Source organism: Scyliorhinus canicula, chromosome 10 (genome assembly GCF_902713615.1).
Source record: "Scyliorhinus canicula chromosome 10, sScyCan1.1, whole genome shotgun sequence".
In the NCBI taxonomy this organism is placed as follows: Eukaryota; Metazoa; Chordata; class Chondrichthyes; order Carcharhiniformes; family Scyliorhinidae; genus Scyliorhinus; species Scyliorhinus canicula.
This window is the reverse complement of record NC_052155.1, coordinates 87,827,512-87,847,218: the sequence shown is the minus strand read 5'-3', so window position 1 is coordinate 87,847,218 and position 19,707 is coordinate 87,827,512. Positions and strand designations below refer to the sequence as shown.

General features: G+C 46.7%; 1 protein-coding gene across 2 annotated transcripts in view; it reads left to right on the top strand.

Annotated features, from left to right (window-relative positions):
* The window catches only part of LOC119972505 (tyrosine-protein kinase SRK2-like), a 66,553-nt gene that overhangs the window by 26,168 nt on the left and 20,678 nt on the right, over positions 1-19,707 (top strand). For both annotated transcript variants that reach the window (XM_038809319.1, XM_038809318.1), the window contains exons 4-6: positions 9,206-9,371; positions 12,501-12,659; positions 12,974-13,152. In XM_038809319.1, coding sequence (XP_038665247.1) covers positions 9,206-9,371; positions 12,501-12,659; positions 12,974-13,152 — 504 coding nt within the window. The remainder of the gene's footprint in view (positions 1-9,205; positions 9,372-12,500; positions 12,660-12,973; positions 13,153-19,707) is intronic.

Genomic DNA, 19,707 nt, shown 5'->3' with positions numbered 1-19,707 from the left:
AAAGGAATACCCATCTTGCGAAAGCTTCCGTCTCTTATTCCCCCCTGCAGAGGATGAATTTCAGAGTCCAGCCAGCTATTCTTGCTATTTACCTGGTTGCAGCGACTACTGCGGATGCATTGAGGCTGGAGGAGCAGGGCCAGCTCAGTGAGGATCCTGCCCAGAAGAGCAGGGACCAGCTGGTGAGGCTCAACATGCCGAGGAGGAGGTGCGAAGGAGGCACCACATCACCCGCATTTATATCGTCGGTGCCTGCCCTTCGAGGAACTGCCAGACCGCCTGTGTCACGAAAAGCTTTAGCTTACCAGTGAGCCCATGAGCCACCTGTCACAGTGAGGGTTTGGAGAAGGACACCTACTCCCAGTGGTTGTTAAGGGCAGCATGGTCGCATAGTGGTTAGCACAGTAGCTCCACAGCACCAGGGTCCCAGGTTCAATTCCCAGCTTGGGTCACTGTCTGCGGAGTCTGCACATTCCCCCCGTGCTTGCGTGTGTTTCCTCCGGGTGCTCCAGTTTCCTCCCACAGTCCTAAGATGGGCCGGTTAGGTGGATTGGTCATGATAAATTGCCCTTCGTGTCCAAAAAGATTGGATGGGGTTACTGGGTTCCGGGATAGGATAGAGGTATGGGCTTGGGTGGGGTGCTGTTTCCAAGAGCCGGTGCAGATTCGATGGGCTGAATGCCTCCTTCTGCACTGTAAATTCTATGATTCTATGATTCTAACGTGATGGTCATCCTGATATTTTTTGCCTTTGGATCATTCCAGGGCTCGAGCGGGAACCTGTGTGGGATTTCACAGATGTCCTCACAGACGTGCGTGTGATGGATGCCCTATGTGCCCAGGCATTGGACAATATCACCTTCAATCTGGACCAGACTGACCAGGATGCCCGCCATTTCTGGCATACCCCAGGTCCAGGTGCTGACTGATTGAATGCATGTTCCTTTCCAAACACCAGTTCATCAGGGGATGACCGTCATCAATAGGAAGGGGTTCCATTCCCTGAATGTGTAGTTGGTGTGTGACCACCAGCTGCACATCATGCACACCTGCACCCAATACCCAATCAGCATGCAGGATGCTTACTTCCTGCAACACTCTGAGGTTCCTGGCACCTTTGAGGCTCTCCCTCAGGTGAATGGTTGGTTCTTGGGTGACAAAGGTTACCCACTGAGATCATGGTTGATGATACCTGTGCGGAGGACCCAGACCGATGTGGAGACCTGTTACAAGGCACCCATGCAGCAACCAGGACTCTTAAGTGCTGAAAACCCATTGTTTACAAACATCAACCACACCAAAGAGCACTAAGTGCATTGCAATGACCTACCTGAGTGATTAGAATGCACTTAGTGGTTGGAATGCACTTATATCTTTTTGATGTGGTTGATGTTTGTAAACATTGGGGTTTCAGCGCTTAGTCACTCATCCAAGAAGAGAGATTAATGAATCAAGGCTGCAGCTGTTTTGTGGATGCTGCCAATCGCAGCCCACTATTGGAAGTGAACGAATGGCTTGCAGCTAGTGGATCTAAGGGGATAAACACGTGCCGCAGCTGTTCTCTTTCTGGGAATGGACAAGTGAGCGTTATAGGTGTAATTTTTTTCACTGTCCCTGTCTAAGCTGCTCTTTAGCTTCCAGACAGGGGTATCTTTTCTCACATTTGGTGAGACCTGCAGTAATCACTGTCTACGTGACTTGCAGCCCAGGGGACCAGAGAATCATGGAGGGCTGGAGAATAGGTCCCGCACCCCAATCCCGCTGCCAGCGGGTGGATCGTGCATCGCGTTCAGATTTGCACCCGCTGACGCCCCCGTCAATCCTGTTTTATTTGATTCTCCACTGCATTTGGGACCAGCTACCAGCGGTGGGCAGTGTAGAATCCAGGCCTTCATCTTCCAAATGGAGAATTCTGGCTGATATGTTTGAATCTGCAGCCACATGTAAGGATTTCCTTACACACCTTAATATGTTGCATCTATGTTCAAATTCATTTGTGGGATGGAGCGGCCAAACATGTTCCTTTCCCTCAACGGTGAGAAATCCACATATGTGTTCTCCACTGCTGCCTGGGCCCATGTCCTCCCCCTCACCCGTATCCTATTCGTCGGACGAGGCCTGCCCTTCCTCCTCTTCCTCATCCTCCAGCACATCGCCCATCTGCTGCGCGATGTTGTGGAGAATGCAGCAGTCCGCTACGATGCGGGCGACTCGCACACCATCATACTGGAGGCTTCCTCCAGAGCGGTCCAGGCACCAGAACCGCATCTTCAGGAGGCCGATGCTCCACTCAGCCACACTCCTGGTGGCTGCATGGCATCATTGTAGCGATCGTCCTCGTCGGTTTGTGGCCTCCGGATAGGTACCATCAGCAACGGCCGCACCCAGGAATTAACCCCTCAGCCTTGGGGGGGGGGGTTGCCGAGTGTGCCAGGATGAAGGAATTGTGCACACTGCCCAGGTATCGGGCACAGAGGTGTACGATGCGCAGCTGATGGTCACAGACCAGCTGAACGTTCATTAGTGGTACCCCTTTCGGTTATTGTACAGCATGCTGGTATCTGCAGTAGGTACCCATAGGGCAACATACATCCCATCTATCGCCCCCTGGACCCGGGGCTTCCGGGGGATGGTGGCGAACCCCGCTGCCCCAGCATGCTAGTGGGCTCGGTCCACATTGAAATGGATGTATTGATCTGCCTGGGCATATAGGACCTCCGTGATGGCATGGATGCACCTGTGCGCTGAGGTCTGTGAGATCTCGGACAGGACCCACTCGGCGACTAGAAGGATCCCATCGCGTAGAAGCTCAGGGCAACCGTCACCTTGACGGCCATTGGGGATGGGTGTACTCCCCCATACCCTTGTGGTGCCAGGTGTGCCATCATATGGCAGATGTGTTGCACTGTCTCTCTGCTCAGTCGGAGTCTCTGATGGCATGCCGGGTCCGGCAGGTCCTCGAATGATAGGCACTGCCGGTACATGAGGCCTCATGCGACACCTCCTCAGCATCTCCTCCTCCTCGGCCTGTTGGAAGGATGGCACCATCATGTCTGACTGCCACCTACCCCTGTGCAGCCCGTTCCTCTGCAGCCCATTCCACTGCTTGCCGCTCTGCTGCTTCCCGCTCCCCTGCTGCGGTTCCCTCCTCCTCTTCAAGTGGCTCCTGGTCACATGCTCGCAGAGCTGCGACCATCACCAGGGCAGCCACCATTGCTGGTCGAACACCAAATGCCATTGTCTGCAGGGGGTGAAAGGCCAATATGTTAGCGTGGTGCATACTCCCGTGCCCTACCAGGTTCGATGGTTACACGATGGCCCTGGTTGGCAGTGCGGGATCCGCCCCCACATATCCTTCCCCCACCCTCTCACCCCTGCCCTGTTGGTGTCCGGCACCATGGTGGCCCCTGGTTCTAGAGCCCGTTCCTGCTGCCAGAGGAACTGTTGACTGGCACTACCCTCACTGGGGGCTGCCGTGGGTGTGGCCCTAGGTGGTACCCCGGTAAGTGACGTCCGGTTGGGTGCTGGGCGGTTGGGCGGGGTGTTTGGGACCGGGTGGGGCACGCTGTGGTGGGGAGATGGGGTGTGAGGGTGGGCACACCCATACAGCTGATGCCACTGTGTAGAAACAGGGGCCAAGATGGTTAGTCAGTAGGTGCGCAGCAAGGTGGCCGGCGTTATTGCAGTCTGTGCCTAGGCACTGCCCCAGTCCTGTGGGGGGGCACCCCGGCTGCTCGGCCTGTTCCCTCCCGTCCCCCTGCCTTGGCTGGGGGGGGGCCCTCATCCAGCCAGTACGGCCAGTGTCCGGGCCGGCAGCCCGCATTCACTCCACTTCAAGTCCTACCTCCTCTCTCTCGCTCAGCACAAGTGAACCACGCCGTCGGGGATAAAGCCCATTTGAGTCGATGAGTCACAGAAGCTCCAGAGAATGGGGGGGGTCAGGCCCGCTAATGATGTGCCAACAGTACTTAAACGCCATGCAACGACCAATGCATTTATGCCATTTTCGGGTGCTGGAGCATCCCAATTTGGCGTCAAACTGGCGCCTACCCCGATTTTGGCGTCGGAGGCTATTCTCCACCTAATAGCATTTCACGTTTTTGGCAAACGGACAATCCTGCCCAGGGTAAATTGAGAGCAATTGGCCGGATTATCTGGTCATTGCAATTCTCTTTTCCCGCCAGCAATAGCCGGCGGGTTTCCTGGTGGCGTGAGGTGATTACAATGGGAGAGTCAAGCGGCAGGAAGATAGAATCCTGCCGCCAGTGAATGGCGTGCAGCCGGGAAACTGACAGCTAGTTAGGAGAATCCAGCCCATTATCTCTGCTGGGTGAGGGGGTCTATACCTTTGAGTTAGATTTTACAGAAATGAAATTAGGAAACACTTCTTCACACAAAGTGTGAAAAGTTTGGAATTCTCTTCAGCAAATAGCAATTGATGTTAGATCAAATGTTAATTATAAAATTGAAATTAATTTTTGTGAATCAAAGGTGTTGAGGAATATAGGAAAAGCCAGGGTTGTGAAGTCAGCTCTCTGATTAGCCATCTTATTCAATGTGGGGTGCAGGCTTGAATGGTCTTTTCCTGCTTTTACATGTTGAAGGTAAGTTGTGATCGCCTAAATGGATAGAACAAAGAACAAAGAAAATTACAGCACAGGAACAGGCCCTTCGGCCCTCCCAGCCTGCGCCGATCCAGATCATTTATCTAAACCTGTCTCATATTTTCCAAGGTCCACTTCCCTCTGTTCCCGCCCATTCATATACCTGTCTAGATGCCTCTTAAATGATGCTATCGTGCCCGCCTCTACCACCTCCGCTGGTAAAGCGTTCCAGGCACCCACCACCCTCTGCATAAAAAACTTTCCGCGCACATCTCCCTTAAACTTTCCCCCTCTCACCTTGAAATCGTGACCCCTTGTAACTGACACCCCCACTCTTGGTAAAAGCTTGTTGCTATCCACCCTGTCCATACCCCTCAGAATTTTGTAGACCTCAATCAGGTCCCCCCTCAACCTCCGTCTTTCCAATGAAAACAATCCTAATCTACTCAACCTTTCTTCATAGCTAGCACCCTCCATACCAGGCAACATCCTGATGAACCTCCTCTGCACCCTCTCCAAGGCATCCACATCCTTCTGGTAATGTGGCGACCAGAACTGCACGCAGTATTCCAAATGTGGCCGAACCAAAGTCCTATACAACTGTAACATGACCTGCCAACTCTTGTACTCAATACCCCGTCCGATGAAGGCAAGCATGCTGTATGCCTTCTTTACCACTCTATCAACCTGCGTTGCCACCCTCAGGGTACAATGGACCTAAACTCCCAGATCTCTCTGCATATCAAATTTCCCTAAGACCCTTCCATTGACCATATAGTCCGCTCTTGAATTTGATCTTCCAAAATGCATCACCTCGCATTTGCCTGGATTGAACTCCATCTGCCATTTCTCTGCCCAACTCTCCAATCTATCTATATTTTGTTGTATTCTCTGACAGTCCTCCTCACTATCTGCAACTCCACCAATCTTAGTATCATCTGCCAACTTGCTAATCAGACCACCTATACCTTCCTCCAGGTCATTTATGTAGATCACAAACAACAGTGGTCCGAGCACGGATCCCTGTGGAACACCACTAGTCACCCTTCTCCATTTTGAGACACTCCCTTCCACCACTACTCTCTGTCTCCTGTTCCCCAGCCAGTTCTTTATCCATCTAGCTAGTACACCCTGAACCCCATACGACTTCACTTTTTCCATCAACCTGCCATGGGAAACCTTATCAAACGCCTTACTAAAGTCCATGTATACGACATCTACAACCCTTCCCTCATCAATTCACTTTGTCACTTCCTCAAAGAATTCTATTAGGTTTGTAAGACATGACCTTCCCTGCACAAAACCATGCTGCCTATCACTGATAAGTCTATTTTCTTCCAGATGTGAATAGATCCTATCCCTCAGTATCTTCTCCAACAGTTTGCCTACCACTGATGTCAAGCTCACAGGTCTATAATTCCCTGGATTGTCCCTGCTACCCTTCTTAAACAAAGGGACAACATTAGCAATTCTCCAGTCCTCTGGGACCTCACCCGTGCTCAAGGATGCTGCAAAGATATCTGTTAAGGCCCCAGCTATTTCGACCCTCGCTTCCCTCAGCAACCTGGGATAGATCCCATCCGGTCCTGGGGACTTGTCCACCTTAATGTCTTTCAGAATACATAAAACTTCCCCCTTCCGTATGACAACTTGACCGAGAGTATTTAAACATCCATCCCTAGCCTCAACATCCATCTTGTCCCTCTCCTTTATGAATACCGATGCAAAGTACTCATTAAGAATCTCACCCATTTCCTTTGAGTCCACGCATAAATTCCCTCTTTTGTCTTAAAGTGGGCCAATCCTTTCTCTAGTTACCCTCTTGCTCCTTACATACGAATAAAATGCTTTGGGATTTTCCTGAACCCTGTTAGCCAAAGATATTTCATGACCCCTTTTAGCATTCTTTATTGCGCGTTTGAGATTCGTCCTACTTTCCCGATATTCCTCCAAAGCTTCATCAGTTTTGAGTTGCCTCGATCCTATGTATGCTTCCTTTTTCATCTTAGCTAGTCTCACAATTTCACTCATCATCCATGGTTCCCTAATCTTGCCATTTCTATCTTTCATTTTCACAGGAACATGTCTGTCCTGCACTCTAATCAACCTTTCCTTAAAAGACTTCCACATTTCAAATGTGGATTTACCCTTAAATAGCTGCTTCCAATCCACATTCCCTAGCTCCTGCCGAATTTTGTTATACTCTGCCTTTCGGACCCCTCTTGTCCTTGTCCATGAGTATTCTAAAACTTACAGAATTGTGATCGCTATTCCCAAAGTAATCACCGACTGAAACATCAACCACCTGGCCGGGATCATTCTCCAATACCAGGTCCAGTATGGCCCCTTCCCGAGTTGGACTATTTACATACTGCTCTAAAAAACTCCCCTGGATGCTCCTTACAAATTCTGCTCCATCTATGCCCCCAACACTACACGAATCCCATTCAATGTTGGGGAAGTTAAAATCTCCCATCACAACCACCCTATTGCTCCTACATTTTTCTATAATCTGTCTGCATATTTGTACCTCTACTTCATGCTCGCTTTTGGGAGGCCTGTAGTAAAGTCCCAACAATGTTACTGCACCCTTCCTATGTCTCAGCTCCACCCATATTACCTCAGTGCTCAAATCCTCCATCGTGCCCTCCTTAATCACAGCTGTGCTATCATCTCTGATGAGTAATGCAACTCCTCCACCCCTTCTACCTCGCTCTCTATCCCTCCTGAAGCATCTATACCCTGGGATATTCAGTTGCCAGTCCCGCCCTTCCCTCAACCAAGTCTCAGTAATACCAATAACATCATATTCCCAGGTACTGATCCAAGCCCTAAATTCATCTGCCTTACCTGCTACACTTCTCGCATTAAAACAAATGCACCTCAGACCACCTTTGCGTTCATAATCTCTTCCCTGTCTACTCTTCCCCTTAGTGACCTTGAGTTTATTGTCTCGTACCTTACTGGCTTTAGTTGCTGCTTCTTTACTGACCTCTAACTTCCTAATCTGGTTCCCATCCCCCTGCCACATTAGTTTAAAACCTCCCCAACAGTGTTAGCAAAAGCACCCCCTAGGACATTGGTTCCAGTCCTGCCCAGGTGTAGACCATCCAGTTTGTAATGGTCCCTCCTCCCCCAGAACCGGTTCCAATGTCCCAAAAATCTGAACCCCTCCCTCCTGCACCATCTCTCAAGCCACGTATTCATTCTGACTATTCTTGAATTTCTACTCTGACTGTTCTGTGGCACTGGTAGCAATCCTGAGATTACTACCTTTGAGGTCCTACTTTTTAACTTATCTCCTAGCTCCCTAAATTCTGATTGTAGGACCTCATCCCTTTTTTTTACCTATATCGTTGGTACTTATATGCACCACGACAACTGGCTGTTCACCCTCCCCCTTCAGTATGTCCTGAAGCCGATCGGAGACATCCCTGACCCGAGCATCCGGGAGGCAACATACCATTCGGGAGTCTCGTTTACGACCACAGAAACGCCTGTCTACTCCCCTTACAACTGAATCCCCTATGACTATAGCCCTACCAGTCTTTTTCCCGCCCTTCTGTGCAGCAGAGCTAGCCACGGTGCCATGAGCCTGGCTACTACTGCCTTCCCCTGGTGAGTCATCTCCCCCAACAGTATCCAAAACGGTATACCTGTTTTGGAGGGAGATGACCACAGGGGACACCTGCCCTGCCTTCCTGCTCTTTCTCTGCCTTTTGGTCACCCATTCCCTGTCTCCGTCACCAATCCTAATCTGCGGTGTGACCAACTCACTGAACGTGCTATCCACGACCTCCTCAGCATCGCGGATGCTCCAAAGTGAGTCCATCCGCAGCTCCAGAGCCGTCATGCGGTCTAACAGGAGCTGCAGCTGGACACACTTCCCGCACATGAAGAAGTCAGGGGCATCGGCCGCGTCCCTGAACTCCCATGTTGCGCACGAGGAGCATAACATGGGTCTGGGATCTCCTGCCATTTTTACCCTTTACCTTAACTGATTACAAATATAGTATCATATAATTATTACGTGAAATGAATAAAGATTTTACTTACCAATCACAATACTCACCAACACACGAAGAGTTAAATTTCTCCCAGCAACTGCTAATTGGAGCACTTTCCTTGCCAGCCAATCAGGTCACTGCTTTGCTGTGATGTCACCCTTCAAGGTAAGTTTTTAAAGAGATAAACTTACCTTCCCGACAACCACGGTTGTTTTTTTTTGGTTAGAGGAGGGGATAGGGAGGGAAACACTGAGGAAGTGTTTCGGGTTTAATTGTCACTTGACAACAGCCCCTTCACAAACCACCTTCAAATTAAGCTGACCGCACTGCACGTATGCAAATCTCCCCGGAACAGGCAATCAGTAGCTCCGCTCTGCTGCCCTCTGCTGGATAGGATTTTGTTTCCCCAAATTGGCCAGGACCTTTACCTGTATTGTTATCCACCTGGTTTGGGTGGATGCACGATGTATTGCAATTGTGTGGATCAGAGGAATCTTTACCTGCCCAATATTGCCTTATATCCTTTATCTCATTCTGACTAGTGTCTGACTGAAGTTACATGTTCTTCTTAAGTCAGTAATTGTTCATCAACAGAAAAAACCATCTCTCCGTCACTTATCATATAAAACAGTGGACAAATGGGAAAGACCAAAAGAAGAATTCACTTTAGTAAAGTGCATAGGATCTGGTCATTATGGAGAAGTGTGGAAAGCCATCTGGAATGACAATGTACCTGTTGCGATTAAAATGTTGAAAAAAGGTAACTATACTTTAAAAATTCATTTATTGCCATTAATTTAAATTATAATGAATTAAAAGTGGGTGGTCTTATGTTCAAAGTGGTTAAGAACTGGTGCGAATCTTGGCAAATTGGTTGTGTGCGACTAACATGCAAGTTTCCAAGGCTAAATCAGTACCGCGAGTATTCACATCTCTGAATAGAAGTATGGGTAAGTACAAAGAGGTAATCTAGCACCAGAGTTGCTCGCCGGCCGTGCTGTTGGGAACCCACCATAGGGATTATCTATGGCAGGATCCGAAGGTGCCACTGGCAGAAAGGGCTGGAACATCTCACCCATCAGGTGAAATATAATATAGGCCATGGGAGTCTCGCATGCTGCTGGACGTAGATGAGAGCCCTACGTTGGCTCTTTATGGAAAGGTCCACTATATAAAGTGCCAATCAGGCATTGAATTGGACAGGGTGTGTCCTCCAGGGAACTCAATACCAAAGGTGCTCCCAGAAATGGCCATGGCAGTGTGGTAACTGGCTCTCCAGCCAGTAGAAGAACCCACTGCCTTGACCATCGAATTCCTCCCATACTGTGGCACCTACCTTCCATATGGAGACATGTGTGTTCTTGGCCTCAGTACAATAGTTGACACACTAAAAGATGCTGGAAGTGCTTTCCACAATATTCCACAATGCTAGGGAAAGAAATTGTCCACAGGAGTTGGGAAGTGCAGCAGGTGGTGGTGCGGCTCTTGCTTAATACTTGGAGGAAATAAGTACACAATAAACAGGAATAGGAGTAGGACATTTGGCCCTTCAGCCTGCTCGGCAATTCAATAAGATCATTGTTGATCTGATGAGGCCTCAACTCCACTTTCAAGTCCTTGACTCCCTTTTCAGTCAAATATCTGTATAACGTAGGCTTCAGTATTTTCAATGACCCAACCCCCACCACTCTCTGAGAACAAGACTAATAATTCTCTGAGAGAACAAAATTCTCCGAACCTCCATCGTAAATGGGAGACCTCCTAGAGGGGAAACATCCTCGTTGCATCTACTTTTGTCAAGTCCCCTCAGAATCTTCTCTGTTAAGATTATATTAAGATCACCTCTTATTCTTCTAAACTACAATGTGTATTGGCCGAATCTGATCAACTTTTCCTCATAAGTCAACCGTTTCATTCCAGAAATCACCCTAGTGAATCTTCTCTGAATTGTTCCAATGCAAGTATATTCCTCCTTAGTAAGATGACCAACATTCCAAGTGTGCTCTTATCAATGCCTTTCACAGTTGTAGAACAACTTCCCTACTTTTATACTCCCTCACCCTCACAATAAAGACCAATATTAATTTGCCTTCTTAGTTACTTGCTGCACCTGCATGCTGACATTTTGTGAATCAGGTACAATGACAAACACATACCATAGCATTCTACAATCCCTCTCTGTTTAAACAATACTCTACTTTTCCATTCTTCCTGCCAAGGTGGAGAAACTCGCACTTTCCCACATTGTGCACCACCTTTCAAATTGTTGCCCACTCATTTAACACATCTGTATCCCTTTGCAGACCTTTGTATCTTCTTCACAATTTGCTTTCCTACCTATCTTTGTATCATCAGCAAATTTGTCTACAATACAGTTGGCTCCTTCATCCAAGTCATTGACATAAATCATAAGTAGTTGAGAGCCACTGCCTTAAGCAACAGTGGATGACAAACTAGGAGATGTCGCAAATATTGCCAGCTCCAGCTTGGATGGATCTAGACGAATAAAAGTTTATTGCGATGGTCGTCTTTACTACCAATGACAATATCATCCTCTGAGACTGTAGTTGTGGCTGCAGAAGGTGGTAGATTTCAGTGAGGATATATTAAGTGCAACAAATATATCTCCAAATATTTTTCTCAGTGGGGTTGAGTTTGAAGAATTGCTCTTTGAACATGTTGACAGATATACTCACGAACTGAGAGTCCATCTTCCCTTCCTCTTCATTCTTCAAGCAGCTTGTCCTACTCTGTGTCACATCTGTTCATTATTCTTGTCACGCTAAAGGCTAAGAGTGATGCATACCACCGCACCAATATCTGGGAGCAACTTTGTGGAGAAATCTAAAGTTTGAATAAAGTACCACTGTATGTGACACATCACTCCATGTAGACTATAGCAACTTTAACCAATTCCAGAAATTATGAAAAGCTTCTATAGTCACAGAAAAATCGATCAGTAACTAACCTTAAAGTAGCTGAGCATCTTTTTAAACATCACTGGAGTGAGTGGGTGAAGGGGGGAAGGATTACTTTCTGTGACCAAGTGCACGTTCAGCTCTTCAAGGTTAAGAGAGGAAGTTGGCTGGAGCGCTGAGGTTCAAAAAGGGTCTGCTGGTGTTGAATCTTCACAATCTGCTTGCACTGCATAACTCTAGCAGATACCCACTGCACACATGCTAATACCATCATCTAAATGGTGTGTGCAGGTAAAACTGCACTTGTAGCCCTGAAATTATGTAAGCTACGGAGCCAAATTTTACTGCTTATAATTTCTGAGCTACTGCCCTCATTCCATTGCCTCCCCCAATTTAGTATCATCTACAAATTTGACCAGTTTCCATTGGATTGCTAATTCCAGGTCATTGGTGTTCAATTCTAAGGCCATGAGCACGTTACTTAATTCTCCCACCCTACCCTGATATATTAACATGATAATTTGTATCCCATCATCCACAGTGCTCATAAATCTTGTCTGACAATAAATATACTCAATATATACCAATGATGATCGAACGGGCTTATTTCCGTACTTGTGTTCTGTGCCATTCCCTTTTGAGCCATCTTTTCCCTGATCTGGTGCTCATTCCTTAGGTTATCTCAGTGGGAAAAGCAAGTATAGTGGCACATTACTGCTTCCTAAAGGGATTTTGTACCACACCTGTTGGAATTACCCTCTCAATCCCAATACCCACCCACTTCCTGCCAGGCCATGAAATGGCTCTATTACCATTTTTAGTACTTTTTGTTCCATGTCAACTGGTTGTTCCTAGAGTTTTCTAAGGTGGCCTACTCAGTTGGTTCGATAGGTCATCACCTTGAGCAGCAGTGTTTCACTTGTATTTGCAAATGCTGCTGCTGAATCAAACTGTAATTTATGTATTTACAGATATTACAGATTCGAGCAATTTTCTGAAAGAAGCACAAATTATGAAGCACTTCCACCACGAGAACCTGATCCCTCTGTATGCCGTATGCACCAGAAAACAACCTTTCTTCATTGTCACTGAATTGATGAAACATGGAGATCTCTTGAAATATTTAAGGAGTGAGAATCTAGAATATTTGCAAGCTAAACAGATTTTCAGATCATTCTGACCAGGAACTAATGGCCAGAATTCTCCAGCTGTTGCGATTCACTTTTCCAGTCGGCAGCGCACCCCCATCCATGGATTTCCCAGCGGCGTGCAGTGGTTTTAATGGGAAATGCCATTGACAAACGGCGGGAATATAGAATCCTGCCGCCAGCGAACAGCGCACCGCTGTGAAACACGCGACTGGGGAAGCGGAGAATCCAGTGTTATGAGAACACATTCAAATGCTTGGTGTGGTAAGATTAACAATTATCATATCTCTTTTTAGGATCAGAAGGCTGTTTTACAATTGCGCAATTAATAGACATTTCAGCCCAGATTGCGACGGGAATGTCATACCTTGAATCCAACTATTACGTTCATCTGGATTTAGCAGCAAGAAATATTCTTGTCGGAGACAATATGATTTGCAAAATTTCAGACTTTGGACTTACTAAATTGTTAAAGGTAAGCATGGAATATATTTGATGATAAAAGAATTTGGAAGAACTTGATGATGTTTTAAGCTCATTTGCTCGCTATCAGCTTCCATTAATATTGTAGCGTGAATGACTTAAGTAATTTTTTAAACAATATTTTTATTGAACTTTTAACATTTTATATAAAAAAGTTTACAAAACACAACAGAACAAACACATATATCAGAAAGTTCAAGCAACAACGGTAACAAGAACCCCACTAACAGATATGCAACTCAGAACAACCTCTCCCGCCTCAACTGTACCCCATTTACCTCCACTAACAGCTAACAGTGACCAAAATAAACAGCTGCCAACTATGATAGAACCCACCGATCAACCCCTCACTGTGAACTTGGCCTTCTCGAGATACAATAATTCCATCAAATCACCCAACTATGCTTCAGCATTGGGTGGTGTTGCATGCCTCCAGCCAGCAATATTCACCCCTGCCCTGTCCTCAACTCTGTTTGGTCCAAAACCCCAAATACAGCGACTAATGGACAGCGCTCTAAGTCAACATTCAGAATCGCTGATATGGTACGGAAAAAGAACCCCCATAACTCACCAGCTTGGGACAGGACCAGAACATGTGCATATAGTGAGCAGGCTCTCTCAAGCACTGCTCACACTTATCCTCAACCCTGTCAAAAACTTGACTCATCCTGGCCCTGGTGTGGTGTGCCCCAAACACCACGTTCAGCTGTATCAAGCTCAACCTTGTGCAGGATGACGTAGCATTCACCTACCCAGGGACTCACTCCACATCTCTTCCTCCAAAATGGGTCCTAACTCCTTCTCCCACCTTGCTTTCACCTCCTCCACAGAAAACTGTTCTTCACCCATGATCCGCCCATATATCCCAGATATTATGCTCTCCTCTGACCCCACATGGGAGTATCCCTTCCAGCAAGGTAGACAGCGGTGCCTCCAGGAAAGTCAGAAATGTCCACCGAACAAAGTCTCGCACCTGGGAATATCTGAACCTGTCGAATCCCCCAAGCTCCGCTTTCTCCTTCAACTCCTCCCAACTCGCAAAGCGCCTCTCCAGAAACAAATCCCTCATCCTTTTCAGTCTCTTTTCTTTCCATCCCTGAATGTAACATCCAATATTGCTGGCTCAGACAAGAGGCTCCTGCAGATTGGGGCCCATCTTGACACCACCCTCAGCCTAAAATGCTGACGGAGTTGCTGAAATATTTTTGGCGTGGACTACCACTGGATTCACAGAATATTTTCTTGGCGAGATTGGCAGGGCCTCCAGGCCCGTCCCTCTACATGACCCCAACTCCATCTGTACCCAACTTCCTGATCCCCAAACTACCCCAACACCTTCTCCATGTTGGTCGCCCAGTAATAATACGTCAAGTTTGGCAGCGACAACCCCCCCTACCTGCCTCTCTCACTGTAGGATCCCTCTCCAAATCTGAGATTTTCTCCATGCCATATAAAGCACATTGTGAGTTGCTCCATCTCCTGAAAAATGACTGGCAGAAAGACTGGGAGGCATTGAAATAAGAACACAAATGGTGGCAAAATGTTAATCTTCACAGATTGAACTCGGCCCACCAGCGACTGTGGAAGGCTGTCACACCTCTGCAAGTTGGAGTGTGTGACTGACCCAACACCAGATCTCTTGGCACATAGGAAGAAGCTGCAAATGCAGTTTGACCTATTGTACACCGGCGGGGTGGTGCGACAGCTGCAGCTCTTAAAGGGGCTGGTATATGAGTTTGGGGAGAAGGTTAACCGATTGTTTGGGCATCAGTTCAGGCAGCAAGAGGCTCCCAAGGAGATTGTGCAGCTGTGAGAACCTGGGGGTAGGTTGGTCTCCACCCCAGAGAATGTTAATGTCATGTTGCGTCCCATGTCCCTTCTATGAGGGACTTTACAGTTCAGAGCCGGCAGAGGATGAGAAGGAGAAGATTGAGTTTTTGGAAGGCTTGGAGTTGGGTTGGAAGGAGTCAGTTGGGGGGATGAGATGCAGGAGGCATTGAAGACACTGGTGGGGCTAGATGAGGTCCGCAGGGCTCTGGGTAAAATGCAGGTGGGGAATGTGCAGGGACTTGATGGGTTCCCAGTAGAATTTTACAAGATGTTCGCAGACCAGCTGGCTCCATTGGTGCTGATGATCTTTAATGACTAATTGGTGCAGAGTTCCCTTCAGGAGACATTGAGGCAGACGTCCATCTCCCTTCTTCTGAAGAAGGACAATGACCCCACAGAGTGTGGGTCATACCAGCCAATCTCTCTGCTCATTGTGGATGTAAACGTTTGGCTAAAATCCTAGCGTTGAGGATTGAGCCCCGCCTCCCAGAGGTTGTGAGGGAAGACCTGAGGGGGTTGCTGATGGACAGAAAACAGTCGTCCAAGTTGTGGTGGATAGTTAATATACAAAGAACAAAGAACAATACAGCACAGGAACAGACCTTCCGGCCCTCCAAGCCTGGACCGGTCATGATACCAACCTTTGTCAAAACCTTCAGCACTTCCTTGTGCCATTTTCCTCTATACTCATCCTATCCATGTGTTTGTCAAGATGCTTTTTGAGCTCCGTTAATGTATTTGCTTCCACAACCTCTCTTGGCAACGCATTCCAGGCACTCAATACCCTTTGCGTAAAAAACCTGCCTTGCACATCTCCTCTAAACTTTGCCCCACGGACCTTAAACCTATGCCCCCTGGTGACTGACCCCTCCACTCTGGGAAAGAGTGCCTACCCATCCACTCTATCCATGCCCCTCATAATCTTGTAGACCTCCATCAGGTCACACCTCAACCTCCGAATTTCTAATGAAAACAGTCTATTCAGCCTTTCCACATAGCTAACACCCTTCATACCAGGCAACATCCTGGTAAACCTCCTCTGTACCCTCTCCAAGCCTCCACATCCTTCTGGTAGTGTGGCAACCAGAATTTAGTACCTCACCCATTTCCTCTTGCTCAATACATAGATTCCCCCCAATATCCTTAAGTGGTCCAATCCTTTCCCTGGCCACCGTTTGCTTTCTACATATAAATAAAAAGCTTTGGGATTCACCTTAATCCTACTTGCCAAGGACTTTTCATGACTCCTCCTAGCCCTCCTAATTTCCCGCTTCAGTTCCTTCCGACTTTCTTTATACTCCTCAAGGGTTTTGGCTGTTCCCACCCTTCTAGACCGTACAAAAGTCTCCTTTCTCCGAAGTTGATTTATTATCCAGCAGCCGCACCCAGTCCAAATTCTTCAATTCCTGTCTAATGTTATCATAATTTGCCTATTCGCAGTTTAGCACCTTAACACAAGGACTACAACAATCCCTGGCCAAAAGTACCCTAAAACATACGGAATTGCGGTCACTACTCCCAAAACATAGTTCTTACAGTGGAGGTGGGACCAGAACCGGAGATTACAATGTATCTGGACATTGAAAAAGTATTCAATAGGGTTGAATAGAGCGACTTGTTCACAGTTCTGGAGAAGTTTGGGATTGTCCGGGTTTGCATCATGGTGCGCCGGCTGCTAGTGTTCAATTTCACTCATTTAAAACTGCATTTGAACCTTATAACAATATTATATTTCAATTGGTGGTGGCTGGATTATAAATTTGCTTATGTTTTTGCTTCAGTATCTGGTTTATAATTTATCTTTCCTTAATTTATATTTGTTTGTTCATCAGCTAGAGAATGGAGCATTTGTCACATCTTTAGCCCCAACCTCCAAGTACTCCCGGTGTAACTACAGCCAATAGTTGGCAAAATAACGTTTACTATACATTGTCAGGTTGTTAGTGTAAATTAGAAACAACAGTAGTTTCTATACTAAGCCCTGGGGCACTGCATTTAGTTCTCCCACCCTATCTTGAAATGTTCACACTATCTCTGACATCCCATCACTCACAATATTCGTATGTCCTGTCTGACAATAAATATACACAGTACATATCAATGACGATGGAAGCAGTTTATTTCCTGAACTGAGCCTGTGCCACTCCCCATTGCTGGACATTGATGAAAGTATGATGGTGATGGTCTGGCATGCACTGCCTGGGAGGGTGGCAGAGACATCCTTTATAAAGTACCTGGATGATTACTTGGCACGTCATAACATTCAAGGCTATGGGCTAAGTAACTGGCAACAGGGTAGGCAGGTCAGGTGTTTATCATGCATTGGTGCAGATTCAAAGTGCCTCTTCCCCACTGTATTATTCTGTGGTTCTGTGATAGCAGGGCTGGTTTAGCACAGTGGGCTAAGACAGCTGGCTTATAATGCAGAACAAGACCAGAGGCGGGGGTTCAATTCCCGTTCCAGCCTACCTGAACAGGTGCCAGAATGTGGTGACTAGGGGCTTTTCACAGTAACTTAATTGAAGCCTACTTGTGACAATAAGCGATTATTATTAGTTGGTGAGTTATCTCTGCCGTAATCTGGTGCTCATTCCTTGAGTTACCTCAATCGGAGAGGCAAGTATAGAATCACATTGCAGCTTCCTAAAGGGAATTTGTACCACACCAACCCTCAGAAGTGCACCCTCAACATTTTGAATTTCTTCCCTTTACAATAGCTAACATTATGACCTCTACGCTGAGAGGTTGTTCCCCCGGACTGGAGAGCTTAGAACTCGGGATCATAATCTCATGATAAAGAGTTAGATGTTTAGGATACAGGTGAGAGAAATTCTTTCATTCAGAGGGCTTGAAACTCTCTGCCCAAGAGCGATGTGGATGTTCTATCACTGAGATATTCAAGACTGAAATCCGTAGATTTGTAGACTTTAAGAGAACTAAGCGGCATGGAAATACGGCTGGAAAATTGATTTGAGGTGGGAATTCAGTCATGATCTTATTAAATGACAGAACAAGCATGCTCCTGCTGCAGTTTTTTACATTCGTATGTGCTTTTGACAATGAAATCTGCAATTGAATTGCAATGGTGTCAAATGAAGGATAATGTTTAAGAAGCAAACCCAATTTTACACTTCCACTTTGAACCTCACCTCTTGCCAGTGTTTGTTAGAACATTGAGTGCACAAGGTATATAGGTTTCCAACTACTTAAAACAAACAGACTTAGGGATAAGTGACCATAATATGACAGAATTCTTTATCAAGGTGGATAGTGAGTTAGTTGATTCTGAGACCAGGGTGATGAATCTCAGTAAAGGTAACTATAATCGAATGAGACATGAGTTGGCTATGGTGGACTGGGAAACATTACTGAAAGGAAGGACAGTGGACAGACAATGGCAGGCATTCAAGGAACAAATAGATGAACGCCAAAAGTTGTTTAACCCTATTTGGCGCAAGTGTAGAAAGGGAACTGTAGCCAAACCGCAATTATAAGGGAAATTAAAAGTCGTATTAGATTCAAAAAAGAGGCATTCAAGTCAGCAAGAAAAAGCAATAGACATGAGAATCGGGAACAGTTTAAAATTCAGCAAAGGCAGACCAAGGAATTAATTATGGAGGGGAAAATTACAATATGAAAGTAAGCTAGTGAGGGACAAAAAAACTGAATGTAAATGTTTCGGGAAGGTATGTAAAGAGAAAAAGATTGATAAAAATGAATGTAGGCGCCTTACAGTCAGAAATGGGGGAATTCATAGCTAGAAACAATGAAATGGGTGAGGAACTAAATTCGAACTTTGCTTCTGTCTGTCATAATATACACACAAGTATATGATGGTGCACAGACAGGCAGTGATTGACACACAGAATGACCAATGAACACACAGAACACAGCAGCCAATCACCAGACAGGACAGGACCACTATAAAGCCAGAGGGCACTAGTTTTCCCGCTCTCTTGGGATCCAGCCTCTGAGACAGTCTGAGCCCGTGAGCCAGAACTAGAACATACACCATGTGGGAGTAAGATAGTCAGGTTAGCCTCAAGGCTCCAGTCAACTCAGCATCGTGTCAACCCACAGTTAAAGTATGTATGATAGTTAAGTGTTCAATAAAATCGAGTTGCATTTCTTCAAGTGTTGGAAGCCTGTCTCTGTCACTGCTGCAGTAAACGCATCCTCGCAGACCCAGTTTACCCAACACATCATGATACCAGTGAGTCATGCTCGAGTTTGACGGACTTACCTTGAGATTGTCTGCCTTTGACCAGCGATCAGCCATCCGGTAACATGGACAGCGTCCACCCTCCCCTGCAGCTCCGCATCACTGGCAACCTCGGTGCAAACTGGAAGATTTTCAAGCAAAAGTTCCAGCTGTATCTTGAAGCCACTGACCTTGAAGCCGCATCAGATGCCAGGAAGATTGCTCTCTTCCTCTCTACAACCGGGGACCATGCTGTCCAAATCTTTAACTCCCTCATCTTTGCTGAAGGCAAGGACAAGACAAAGTTTAAAACAGTCCTGCTGATGTTCGACAGCCACCGTGACATCGAAGTCAACGAGAGCTTTGAACGTCATGTGTTCCAGCAGAGGCTTCAGGGCAAGAATGAACCTTTTCAGTCCTTCTTAACCCATCTCCGTATCCTTGCGCAGTCCTGCAACTACGGCTCCACTTCCGACTACATGATCCGCGACCAAATCGTTTTCGGGGTCCACTCCA